Source organism: Manis pentadactyla, chromosome 12 (assembly GCF_030020395.1).
Source record: "Manis pentadactyla isolate mManPen7 chromosome 12, mManPen7.hap1, whole genome shotgun sequence".
Taxonomy (NCBI): domain Eukaryota; kingdom Metazoa; phylum Chordata; class Mammalia; order Pholidota; family Manidae; genus Manis; species Manis pentadactyla.
The window spans coordinates 16438437-16452833 of record NC_080030.1 but is presented as its reverse complement, the minus strand read 5'-3'; the positions used below and the strand labels follow the sequence as shown (position 1 = coordinate 16452833).

Here is a 14397-nt window from a genome sequence, read left to right as displayed (position 1 = left end):
GTCTATATCCTCGGGGGCTCAATACCCTGGGGGCTCAGTATCCCAAGATCCTCATTAGCCAGGCCTATAGTGTCATTCTGATCCCAGAGCAGTGCAAACCCTTACAGACCAAGTCTATAGACAGTAGGAATTCTGGATGGCTGTGCCCCTACTATCCACTTCTCCCCACCTGTGTGTGTTTACCTGACTCCACTTGCCTTGCATCTATACACACACACTATTCTCCAATGAATTTAGTTACAAACAAAGGCGTCTTTGTTTCTGTAGGCGTCAAGAGCAGGCTGCCCACAAGAGGTGCCATTGTGACATGCAGATTGTCTCGGACTTGCAGGCAGCCAAGGCCCAAAAGATTCAGAAGGAAACTTGACACCCCCCTTAATTCAATAAAAAGATTTTTCTGGATATTATTTATTACAATTGATATACAATCTTATATTGTACAACATAGTGATTCAATAGTTATGTACATTTTTAATGCTCACCCCAACTAGTGCGTAACAATTTAGACAGAGGACCTGCGCTATGAGGAGGGCCATCCCCACAGGGAAGTGTGGGATAATGTGAGCAAGTTGTGCGGGAGAGGGAGGGGTGTGGCTAGCCTGTCACAGTTCCTCTCTGAGTCCCACGGTTTCTGTGTGGCCAAGCAAACATTTATTTATCAGACATGCACTCTTTCTTATGCCTGTGAATTACTTCCCTTTTCCTCTGCCGTCTCTGAACTCTACCCCAACCTCCTTAGTTCAGGATGGCATGAAGACCTCATGGACCCTGCCTGTCTTCAGAATTTATATGTATGGAGTCCTCATACATATGTAATTAATTTTGTTTTTTTCTCCTTTTATTCTGCCTTATGTCAGTTTGATTCTTATACCAGCTAGAAGAATCTCAAGGGGTGTAGGAAATTTCTTCTTCCTCCACAATATTTCAGAAAAGTCTCCATGAGGATATAAATCAACTTCACTGTTGGGTTGCAGGCTGGATTTCAAGAAGCCCAATTCCAATTTTAGGTGTGGAAACATAGAAAATGTATGTGGGTAGAAAGCATATAATTATAAATACCATTAAGATGTTTAAAAATTTTTTGACTGGAAAGAGTCACTCAGCAAAATCAAAAATATGTTGTTTTACAGTAAGCTTTTTTTTTTAAATGATTTTTATTAAGGTATTATTGATATACACTCTTATGAAGGTTTCACATGAAAAAACAATGTGGTTACTACATTTTCCCATATTATCAAGTCCTCATACAGACCCCAATGCAGTCCCTGTCCATCAGTGTAGTAAGATGCCACAGATTCACTATTTGCCTTCTTTGTGCTACTCTGTTCTCCCCATGATCCCCCGCACCATGTGTACTAAACATAACACCCCTCAATCCCCTTCTCCCTCACCCCCCACTTGCTGTTCCACACCCCTCCTCTTTGGTAACCACTAGCTCATTCTTGGAGTCTCTGAGTCTTCTACTATTTTGTTCCTTCAGTTTTGCTTCTTTGTTATACTCCACAAATGAGGGAAATCATTTGGCACTTGTCTTTATCCACCTGACTTATTTAACTGAGTATAATGTTCTCCAGCTCCATCCATCTTTTTGCAAATGGTAGGATTTGTTTCTTTCTTATGGCTGAATAGTATTCCATTGTGCATATGTACCACTTATTCTTTATACATTCATCTACCAATGTACACTTAGGTTGCTTCCATATCTTGGCTACTGTAAAAAGTACTGCAATAAACATAGGGGTTCATATGTCTTTTTGAAACTGAAAAGTTGTATTCTTCACACCTACCATGATCATGAACAACAAGGAAAGACTGAGAATCTTTCCCAGACCAGAGGAGTCTTAATGACTAAGTACAATGTGGTGTCCTAAGTTGGTTCTGGAACAGAAAAGGCTATTAATGTGAAAAGTGGTAAATCCAAGTGAAGTCTATAGCTTACTGAACAGTTATGTATCAATAACTTAATTTGTTTTGACATATGTACCATTGTTATATAGGATGTTAACCTAAGAGAACCTGGATCCCATCTCTACTATCTTTGCAACTTTATTTAAAATCCAAAATAAAAAACTAAAAAAAATCTTTTCTAATACAAGAGTACTACTGGTTCATTATAAAGTATCAAAATGAAAAAGACCACTCTCAGTGTTGGTGATGCTGAAGAGTAATTAGAACTCTCATACACTTTGAACATGTGGTTATGTTGACTTACCATTTTTGGAAAATTGTTTAACAATATCCACTAAAGTTGAATTGGACATCCACATCTCCTATGACTGTGCTATTTCAGACCTAGTTAAACTAGTTCTTTCTCAGCAGAAAAGGGTGTATTTACACGTGTCATTAATTTTCCCCCCTATTATTCTGTCTTATGTCAATATTACTCTTAAACCAGGTGGAATAAACCCAAGGGATTGGGAAGTTGCTTCCTACCCAGTATTTCAGAAAAAGTCTCCATGGGGATCTAAACCAACTTCTCTGTTGGCATGACGGTGGATCTCAGGAAGCCCAATTCCAATTTTAGGTGTGAAAACATAGATTATATATGTGGGTAGAAATCATATAATTATAAATACAGTTAAGACACTTTAAACAACGTTTCCTGGTAAGAGTAACTCAACAAAAATAAAAAATATACTGTTATCTTACATTACATTTTTATAAAGAAATAAAATAACATGTATATTTGAAGTCTCTCCACCCTTGCACTCCATTCTCTACATTCTTGATAATTTTTTCCTCTCCAGAGAGAACCACTACATTGATGTTAATATGCACTACTCTGTTATCACAGAAGTGGGATTACAGTGATTTGATGGACTATTAATTAAAAGGTGCAGGGTCATAAAAGTGAATTTTATTCTTTCCTCTCATCAAAAGCAAAACCAAATTGTGGATGGGTTCATGCCTCAAATATAAAAGCCAATACAACAAGTTCTTCAGATTCAAGGAAGTAGGGATTTCATAAAAAAGACTTCTTGAGCACAAGGCATTATGGAAAATATTGACAAAGTCAACTATATCAAAAGTAAGTGCTTGTGTTCATTCATAAAACTCTATGAAGAATATGCAAAAGCAAGCCACACATCTAAAGAATCAGCAGTGCATATGGATAAGAAGAATCAATATTGTTAAAATGACCATCCTGCCAGAAGCAATTTGTAGATTCAATACAATCTCTATCAAAATTCCAACATCACTTTCAATGAACTAATAGTTCTAAAATTCATATGGAACCAAAAGAGACACCAAATAGCCAGAGCAATCCAGAGAAAGAAGAACAAAGCTTGGGGGGATTACTCTCTTGTCTCTAAGCTATACAACAAAGCAACAGTAATTAAAACAATGTGATACTGGCACAAGAACAGGCGAGTAGATCAATGGACAGAATAGAGAGCCCAGATATAAATTCACATATATATGGCCAATTAATATACAATAAAGGAATCATGAATATAAAATGGGTAAGACAGCTTCTTCAAAAACTGGTATTTTAAAAACTGGATTATTGCCTAACTCCATACACAAAAGTAATGTGAAATGGATCAAAGACTTGTATGTAAACCATCTAACCATAAAACTCTTAGAAGAAAACATAGGCAAAAATTTTTTGAATGTAAGTATGAGCAAATTTTCCTTGGACTCATCCCCTTGGGCAAGAGAATTAAAATAGAAAACGAACAAGTTAAGTTTGGCTACGTCAAATTAAAAAGTTTTTGCATGGCAAAGGACACTATCAGCAGAACAAAAAGGCAACCTGCAATATGGGAGAATATATTCACTAACAATTTATCTGATAAGGGGTTAACACCCAAAACATATAACTAACTCATACAACTCAACACCAAAAAATACCAAATAAAATAATTACAAAATGGGAGGTAGACCTGAACAGGTATTTCTCCAAAGAAGAAGCACAAATGACACATGAAAAGATGCTCCTCATCACTTACCTTTAAGGAAACGCAAATCAAAACTACCATGATGTATCAACTCTCACAAGTCAGAATGGCCGCTATCCAAAAACAAGAAATAACAAGTGTTGGTGATGATTAGAGAAATAGGAACACCAATTACATGTCTTTACAAAGCACAATTTGTTTCTCAAGTGTGATTTTAAAGGATGCCTATAACAAGATCGTCAGGTAGATACCTGTGAAGAATTCTAACAAGGATGTGAAAGCACATTATGGAAAAATATATAACATTTTACTGAAAGACACTAAAAAAGAACTAATTAAGGGAAACAATATTCTAGTTCAGGAGTTGATATGTCCAATATTATAAGGATGTCTATTTTCCTCAAATAGCTTTGTAGATTTAAGGCAAATGTGAGATTTTATTGCATTTGAGAGCTGACTTTGAAATTTATATGAAATGGCTATGGAGAAAGAATATTGGACTTGATGAGAACAAAGTGGAGTTCTTGCCTTACAAGGTATACTATTGAACAACTTATACAGTTAATTACACAGGTAAAAAATAGTAACTGAAATTGTATTGTTCTGAAACAGAAAGAAAAATAGTACCAATTACCAAGATTTTGCTGAGGACAGTGAAGGCAAAGCAGGGAAAGGATGGTCCCATTCAGAAAATATTGCTGAAATTATTGTTATATTTAACAGGAAAAATGAAATTATAGTCTATATTACATCATACTCAAAAATTATTTCAAACTACCAAAGCCTTAAAAGTCAAGACAAAATGATAAATGCCTAGAAAACAGTGCAAGAAACTATTGAAAAGAGGTAATAATTTCTTAAATAGGAGAAAACAATCACTGTAAAAAGTGAGAAGAGTGATAAACTTAAGAACTTTAAAGTTAAAATGATAATGGATTAATACTCCCCCAAACATAATGACCTCCTACAACTCAGCAACAAACAAAAACCATGAGTAAATGGTTTTTAAACCATGACTAATGCACCACAGCTCGGTTACACTTTCCTCAGTGATGATAAAGGAAAGGCCACAAGTACATGAAGAGATGGTAAACATCACTAATCATTAAGCAAGTGCAAATCAAATCCACATGTGATGCACCCTGATATGCAGTAGGGTGATTGTAGTTTTTTTTTAAAGTAACAACAGAACAAGTGTCAGTAATGATGGGGAAATGCTGAAACCCTTTGGCAGTCTTCTTGGAATGTAAAATAGTGCAGTTGCTATAGAAAATAGTATGGCATTTCTTGGAGAAAAAATTACAGGTAGAATTATCATATGATCTACTAATTCTACTTCTAGTTATATTCCCAAAAGAAATGAAAGCGGGGACTTGAACAGGTGTTTGTACAGCCATGCTCATGGCAGCATTATTCACAGTGGCCACAAGGTAAATACATTCAGAACTTTGTGAATGACCTGAATAACTTTCTGGTGCACTTATATATTACACCAAAAGCATGAAAGAAAAGGAAAAGCAGATACATTGGTGTTCATTAAAATTTAAACTTTTGTGCTAGAATGGGGGACCCTGATCCATTGCTGGTGTGAATGGAAAAATGGTACAGCCACTATGGAAAACAACTTGTGGTTTCCTCAGAAAGCTAAAATGAAGTTATCAGATGACTCAGTAAGTTTATTCATGGGCATTTATTCTAAAGAACTGAGATAGGGACTCAAACAGGTATTTGTGGATCAATACTCAATGCAGCATTAGTCAGAACTGCCAATATGTGGAAATAACTCATGTTCATATGTTTGCACCATAAAGAAAACACAGTCCACCTATACAATGGAATATTACTCAGCAATGAAAAGGAATGGAGTTCTGATCTATGGCTCAGTATGGATGAACCTTGAAAACATTATGCTAACTGAAAGAAGCTAGATATCAAAAGATAAATATTGTGTGATATGTCAAAAAGAATAAAAGAAAACCTAAGTTTGGGTCAGGAAGCTAGAAGGGGGAGCACTACCACTTTACCTCAATAACAGACCTCAACAGAGAAATGATGTGCATTGTATCTCCTACAAGGGATCCACTTGCCCTACACTTCAGCCAGTGATCAACTGTCATCACCCTGAACCCCTGCTTTTCTTCCAAACAACCCCTCCCAACTTGTCATCCTTCTCCATAAAATAAGGCTCCGTACCTTTCCTAGTTGTATTTGCCTATAGTTTTGCCCCGCCTTGCATGGCCCACATCACAATGCTCTGTTCTACACAAATAAACACATTGTTTTGCAGATTAAAAGAAAAACACCTGGCTGTTTTATTTTTAAATTTAAGTGATTCCTAGAGACAGAAATTTGGTTAGAAATGATCAGGGTTTGGAGGGAGGGAAACTGGGAAGTGCTGGCTTCTAGGTTACAGAGTTTCTATTTATGCGGATGGAAAAGATTTGGAAACAGTGTCAGAGTTACAAGATAGTGGTAATGTAACAAATACCATTGAATTAAAACACTTTAACATGGATAATGTTCAATTTTAGTTGAGGGAAATTTCACACACTTCCCCGCCCCACCCAGATGAAGAATGCATTGACTATGAACACTTCTGACATTTGGAATGTGGCATGACTCATCACCTAAACATCTGCTCTTGTGAGTTACATGATGCAGCCTCTGGGAAGGACTTGTTATCATGTTTGGTGTAAGTCACTGAGGCACAAGGGGACTGGAGGTCTGCCAGGTGTGACCCTGGGGACATCAGCTTGCAGATTCTGCTATAGAATAAGGAAAGGATTTGAATGGCAGAAGTGCATTGCCAAAATGAAAGACAAGCTGACTGATCGGTCAAATGCTTCCTGTCAAATAGCAATAGCTGTAGGACCTGAGGACATCCTTGCACCTGCAGATGCAGTGACATTCCCAGTTCCTCAGAGAACCTGCTTGGCTGATTGGCAAATGCACCTGGAAGAATAAGGGTCCTCAACAGTCAACATGCTCTTGAGAAAAAAAGAGTACAGAAAATGTCATTACTTGTTCCTCATCTCTCCTAGAAAACCATATTTTCAATGGTTTGGATACATGTACCTGGAGAAGAATTCTACCTCTTAAGCTGATTTTAAAAAATAACTGAAGAATGCTTCAGCTTTCAGTTCATATATCTCAGGAACACAAACCATTGACATAAACTAATCATACCAATACCACACCTGATGAAACCGAGGATAGTGGATAATGACATCACTCTGGAGAACCAGTTTAATAGAAGGATCACTCAATAATGACCAAGTTGGGTTAGAAAGACAATCCCCCTTCTCTCTCAGCAGGCCTACATATGGGGCAAAATCCACACAGTCCTAACAACTGGATAAGGCAAACACTAGTGCCCACCTGGGACCACGGCCCAGCTTACACACACTCTCCGCCCTAACCACCATGTCCCATATTACATTGAGAATGTTCTCCCCCAGACACTATACCAACATCCCAGGGCCCAGAATCTCTTTATCAAACATGGCCCAGAAAACTGAATTTAGACAGCTGAAATCATCTGTCAATAGTCACAAATTTTGACAGAGAAAAATTGGGTTTCAATCCCAATTTGTCAGGCTCTCAGCATTAGGTTTTCTTTGTCATTTTGACAGAATCTTAGTAGTTGAAAAGTTAAGTGCTTTGAAACCCCAGAATGTCTCTCATTCTAGACCTGACTCAAGTAAGATGGCAAATTCACTAAAGGAGAGGCATCCTCCTGATGAGTTTCCTAAAGCCCCCCTTCATGTCGCTGTTCCTCAGGCTGTAGATGAAGGGGTTCAGCATTTGTGGGACCACAGTGTACATCACTGAAGCCACTGCAGTTTTCCTGGAAGAGTCAGTAACGACAGAACTAATGTACACCCCAAAACCTGTTCCATAGAACAAGGAGACAACTGAGAGGGGAGAACCACAGGTGGAAAAAGCTTTATACTTTCCCCCTGTTTTTGACATTCGCAAAATAGAAGAGACAATTTGAGCATAAGAAAAAATGATCCCAAAGATTGTTAAACCCCCGATTAGGTCAACCACAAAAAATATCAGGAAGATATTGATGAAGGCATCAGAGCAGGTCAGCTTAATGACCTGATCAAGTTCAAAGAAGAAGTGGGGGATTTCCCGGTCCCTGCAGAAGGTCAGCCGCAGCACCATCAGACTGTGGAGCAGGGCATCCCCAGCACTAAAGAGCAGAGAGAGCAGAATGAGCAGAACACAGAGCCGGGGGGTCATGACGACCGTGTACATCAGGGGGTGACAGATGGCCACGTAGCGGTCATAGGCCATTGCTGTGAGGAGACAGTTTTCAAAACCAGTAAAAAGCAGGAAAAAGCAGAGGTGGGCGATACAGCCAGTATAACTGATGTGCTGGTTCTGCGCTTGGATGTTCACCAGCATCTTGGGGACGGTTGTGGTGCTTATACAGATGTCAGCCAGGGACAGGCTGGAGAGGAGGAAGTACATGGGGGTGTGGAGGTGGGCGTCAGAGCTGACGGACAGGATGATAAGCAGGTTCCCCAGGACGGTGATGAGGTAGACGGACAGGAACAGCCCCAGGAGGAGGGGCTGTAGCTCTGGATCCTCTGTCAATGCCAGGAGGAGGAATTCCGAACCATCTGTGTGATTTCTGGGTTCCATGTTGATGAAGAATCTACAGAAATATTGGTCACCAATGAAATAAAATGAATGGTTTATGGACAGGCAGTCGCTCCACGTGGGAACTTGTTAGAGATGCCAGTACTTGGTTCCTGCTCCATCTTACTAATGATGCTTCCCAGGGTTTGTTCCCAGCAACCTATTTAAACAAGCCCCCCAGGTGATGCTGATATGCACTGATGTCTGAGAACTGCTGTTCTAGAAACATGCTCATCCATACCATGGACCCCAGGGACTCCTGGAACCATTTCCTCCTCTTGTATCTCCCTCCATCCTTCTTCTCTCCCTTCTCTCTCCCTCCCCCTCTACCCTCCTCTCACTTAAGCAGCCCCAAATTGTATTGACAATGACTGTCTGACACACTGTGGTGAGTCCTGGGTGTGGAATAAAGATCACATGGCTTTATTCCCTCAGAATATTCTACACCTTCAATCAGAAGTATAAGAATGAAATTACAAAATCTGTCTCATCTTGAGGAACTTGATACATTAACGCAAGAAATGACATATAATTAAAAAAAACAGCTGATGGGGAAGGATGAAATTCATAGAATTCTGAAAGACTGATATAAATAATGATAATTATGTTCTGGGAAGACAGAACACCAGAGCCTGGCATATAATAGTCATGTCCTGGTCACTCAAGTTCTACAAACTTCCAAGGACCCAAGTTGCCATCAGAGGACTGGTTTGTCTGGTATAATGTATAGACTAAGAGATTGAATTTAATCCAGGCTCCTGCACTTGCTGTGTCGATGGGGAAATCTCTTTAGCTGTTGAGAAAGAAGCCCCGTGTTCTTGTTTGGATTTTGAGAACTCCTAATGATAAGGAGTCTTGGTCAAGGAAGGAAATATCATTCATGTGTCACCTACAAAAGGCAGTGAAAATGAGTTATATGCTAAAATAAACTGAAAACATGATCAATACAGGCATTGAAAACCTACATTAGATTCAATTGTTTGCTAAAACGTCTACAGCATGCAAACATTTTAAATAAGATTTACATTGGCATGTTTCTTCGTATGATGGATTATTCAAGCATTAAAAAGTACAGAGAATAGCAGTGAAGGACTGTACACACTCAGCCAAAATTAGCCAATTAGCACTCTTCCCCATTCTTCCTAGAGGTATTTTCATTGCAGGAAATAAGAGGTACAGGAAGTCCCCATGTCAGGTTTGTACAATTTTGGTCCTTTCCTTTCTTGCATGAAACACTGTCCTTACTTGATGTCCATCATCTTCTGCACTTTTTCTTATATTAGGTAGTATTCTTGCAACCTAATGCATCGTTCTTGGTTTTCTAAGAGGCACACACACACAGAGTCATGCCCTGTACACGTTTAAAATTGGTTTTCCTACTTGACAGATGTTTGGCTTTCCTACTTGATGCTGGCATGCTCAATTTGCCAGAGAATTTGTGAACGGTAGGATTTATTCACAACAGAAAAATGGTTCCTCCCACTGCATAGACAGAGGGGAAGCCCAGCAGTGTGGGAGCTGGGCAGTGTGGCAAAGCTGCAAGTAGACATTTTAAGGTCATGATATTGAGACAGGTGTCCTGTGCACACTCACAGTTGATCACCTTAGACAGGGGCATGCCTTGCAACTCACAGGAATACGTGTGTCCTTAATGCCACCCTCAGATCACAGCATTGTCTAGGGGATGTTGGGTTACCCTGCTGGCATCACTGCAGGATGGTCGATGCTCACTGTGTTCCCTGGATACTGAATGATGGAGACACAAGTTCTGCTCTGAGAAGGAGAGAGGGACCCTGTGAAGCCCTGTGTTTCTGGGTAAAAGGGACCATGTCAGGGAGGTGGCTCAGCTGTTGCTCCTGACTGGGCAGGGCCGTTGAGTGAGGTGGTCACAGACCCACTATTTGCAGTCTCTGCATCCCCAGAGGCTCAATACACTGAGCTCCTCAATAGACAAACTTTATTATTCAGGTCCCAGGACAGTACAAACCCTTAAAGACCAAGACCCTAGAAGGCAGATAATTAGGATGGCTGCCCCCCTACCCCACAAGGCCTGGGGTTCACCATCCATTTCTCTCTCGCCAATGTTCGCACCTTGCATGTGTGGAGACACTGACCTCTAATTGGATCCCATCTTCATACTTTCAGTATAAACAATGTCATCTCATCCAATTACTGACATCATGAAACCTGTTTTTATCTAAGTGTGAAATGACAGTTTATATGTTTTATATAAAAAGATACATTTGTAAATTCTGCTAAGTAATGGTAAAGTGCAAACACTGAGATGTTTCTTTCAAGATCCCCTGAATGTTTCCTGAATCTTAATCTTCATCCTGTCTCTTTCATACTGCAGCATCTGATCTATATATATTTTTTAACATTTCTAACTATGGTCAATATAGACAGACTGAAGAACTTAGAAACTCCTCTTCCAGTTTCCATGGCAATCTGTTCGGTGTATATTTTTTCTTTCACATAGGGGATCATGAGTTGAAGTCAGGGCACTGCATTTTTAATAAGGTTATGAGAAATTACAGTATCATGGCCAAAGTGCTAATATGCTCCTTCATCCATAAAATCAGTGGAATTATGAGATTTCAACCATAACCTATAAGATGGTACCATATGTTCATTCCTTACAAATTTTTCATCAATTCTGAATATTGTTTGTTTATAATATTATAATTATTTATAGGCATATATTATAAACAACATAATTATAATTTATGATTCATATTAAAAACATTCATTCATTGACTAATTTATTTTTACATGTTAACTTTCTATATGAGCTTAGTGCTTTCAACCACCAGACTTCTTGCTATAGTGTTTGAAACCAACATGAGATAAGATGGCATTTGAACACATTAAATCAATGGAAAATATAAAAAGACACAGTTGGTCTCATTCAGAACAGAGACAAAGACTTCCAGGTACTACCAAGTATGTCACACACAGAGTGAGTGGGCTAAATCTAAAGGTTTTGTAGATTTACCTCCAGATGGAAGAGGTTAACTTCTTTTGGGGAAATGAGCATCCCAGAAGTTTTGTCTTAGAATAGAAAGGTGCTGAAGTGAAAGCAAAGGTGGAGCCTCAATATTTGAGAAACGTGGGTGAACACACAAGTTGTGGACACTGCATGTGCTCCTGAATGTGGACTTGCAACAGGTGAAGTTTCAGAAAATCCCCAGGGAAGAATTGGAACGAGTTACCTGCTGGCTAGGTAACTGGATTCATGATATTCCCAGAACCTCCAAGCAGCAGGAGAAAGTCAACTGAATTTGGGACCCAAGAATTGATTGGACATTGGCAGCCAGTGAGGATACCTGTGAACCTGTGAGATGAGAAGGAGGGGGTCCATAGATGGTAGGAGAGAGAAGGAAAATATTTCCCTTCCAGAGTATACCAATCAGAATGTAAATTGGAAAACAAGGAACAATGAAACAGTAGCACTGAAATGAAGATACAAAACAACAGGAGCCCAGCAGGGAAGACACCGAAGGAGTGGTGGGAACAAGAGCATAGAGGCGTTGTTAGGCCACTGATACAAAAGCCTACCAAGGGTAGGGCAGCCCAGGGATGATGGGACCTGAGAAATTCCATCACAACAATGTCTGTCTGTCTGTACATGACTGCATTGTCAGCAAGCATGATGGAGCCTGGCAACAGTGTGCTCTCAATATGTGTCATATGAATGAAGATATAAGTTGTTAAATAAATACATGTAACAGAACTGCTGAATCACTATTTTATGTACTTGAAGCCAGTATAATAGTGTATATCAACTATAATTCAAGAAAAAATATATCAGCAACAGAAAATCAGAATGATGAGTGTGGGGAAGTTGAGGTTCCTATGGCCAGGATCCTCACTGAACTTAAACCACCTGATGCTGTAACTGGCCTGTTGCTGGGCTGCGCTTCCACACCTTTAGGCAATAAGCTATTATTCCACTATATAGAGACCTGGGCCCAGTGCTCTGGGCAAAGGCAGAAACGCTAGGGCTTGAGAGAACAAGCGGGTAATAAACCCTTTCACCCCAAAGAACGTTTTGCTGTCCATTTCTTTGGTCCCACTGAATCCATAGTGAACTTGCCCGGGGCTGAAACCCATTGGCAACACAATGAGTAAGAAAATAAAAGACCTCTCTGTGTAGATCACAATCATTACTGATCACAGCAAAGAGCTCAGACACTGCTGAGTAAAATAGAACAGACATTAAGGTACAAGAAACATTTGATTAAGGTAGAAGAAACATTTGAGGACTTTCAAATGAAATACCCCTAGCTGTTCTAATTTTACTGTATCTTAGCTGAGTTTATAAATATATTATTTATTCCCAACCCATAAACTCTGTTTTCACACTTAAAACTGCCATCAGCCTTCCTTATATCAGTGATGGAAAGATGCCTTTACTGGTACTTAAAAACAGAAGCCTGGGATTCACTAGCAAAGGAGTGTATGTACCTACATTCAGTTTATGTGATATGGAGGTGGTCCTGGCCAGGTGAGAGGGTGAGTGGGGGACACCTAGCCTCAAAGGTTTGGGGATCAGCCATCAGGAATTCCTCTCTCGGGTTGTCTTGGTCTGTAAGGATTTGCACAGCCCAGGGATCAGAATGACAGAAAAAACATTTACCTAATGAGCAGCTTTGGATATTGGTCCCCCAGGGATGTAGAGACTGTGAGGAGTTAGCCCGTGACAACCTCCCGGAGCAGCGCTGACCTAGTCAGGAGGCGTACACCTGTGCTCCATTCTGGGCTGACCTTTCCTGAATGGGGGCCTCGTGCCTCACATGGTGTCTCTGCCCTTCCTGAGGACAGATTTTCGGTCTCCAATATCCAGGTGACATGTCAGGCGCTGTTCCACACTGACACCAGCAGGTAACTTAGATGCTTTGGTGAGGAGGCCAGGTGTTTTCCTGCACCTGCATCTAAGGGAAGCAGTGAGGAGGGGACAGGCAGGACATCATTAGAACCAAGCATCCCATGGTCTCCAGCCTGTCTTCTCCTCCACAGGTTCTCATGTGCATTTGCATAATAAATAGCCAGCCATTACTCAGTTTGTTGGTCTCCGATTTTCTCTAAAGAAAGGAAGAAACTGTTTTCCTCCTTAGCAGAGAACTTTCTGACACTTCTGAAACATTCTGATTGTTATAAAATTTTCTGACATTCAGCTGGATTCTGGTGTGGTCATGGGAAAGGGTTCACTCAGGTTTTCCTTTCTTGGTTCTTGTTATACCACTTCCCAGAAGTGTTCTTTTATTACTCCTATTGTTGGGCTTGAGGATACAGGGGAGAAAGCAGAGACACAAAGACACAGCCAGCTGCCTTCCAAGTATACATGCTTCTCTTTAATAAATCACCAATAATTTTATATTGGAACACCAGAGATAGTATAATACGCTGTTTAGAATATGACCGCCACCCATTCAATCCAGAATAGTTGAATATAGACATTCTGCTGAATCACCTTCAGATCTTTTCATAAAGTAACAAAATTTTGTGCTTAAGGGAGGTCCATCTCCATATCCCCATATTGTTTGTCCCCCTTCTCAGAGACCATCTCATCTAGAATCTGGAGGTTCCCCCATGCATGGCTTTATACTACACATGCCTTAATAAACATCTATAGGAAAGAAGGCACTTACCATAATACCTTTCATTTAGGGAATGGAGCAATAAAACATGGTGTAACAATGCAGGGGGATCCTCTCTGGTAGTTAAAATTAATAAAGTGGATAAAATATATAAACAGTAAAGAAAAGATAGATCGCATGTGAATGCCCAGTGTACTATATGGTTCTATTTACATAAAGCTTTCAAATGCACACCACTGCAATTT

The 14397-nt window shown here is 39.8% G+C and overlaps 1 protein-coding gene across 1 annotated transcript; it reads right to left on the bottom strand.

Annotated features, from left to right (window-relative positions):
- Positions 1-7619: 7619 nt before the first annotated feature.
- Positions 7620-8555, bottom strand: LOC118921240 (olfactory receptor 7G2-like). Its single transcript, XM_036902898.2, has one exon. The coding sequence runs from the start codon at positions 8553-8555 to the stop codon at positions 7620-7622; it is 936 nt and encodes a 311-aa protein (XP_036758793.2).
- Positions 8556-14397: the final 5842 nt, after the last annotated feature.

What these genes read in the sequence shown, in the direction of transcription:
- LOC118921240 (XM_036902898.2), bottom strand. Translation starts at nt 8,555, where the DNA reads ATGGAACCCAGAAATCACACAGATGGTTCGGAATTCCTCCTCCTGGCA.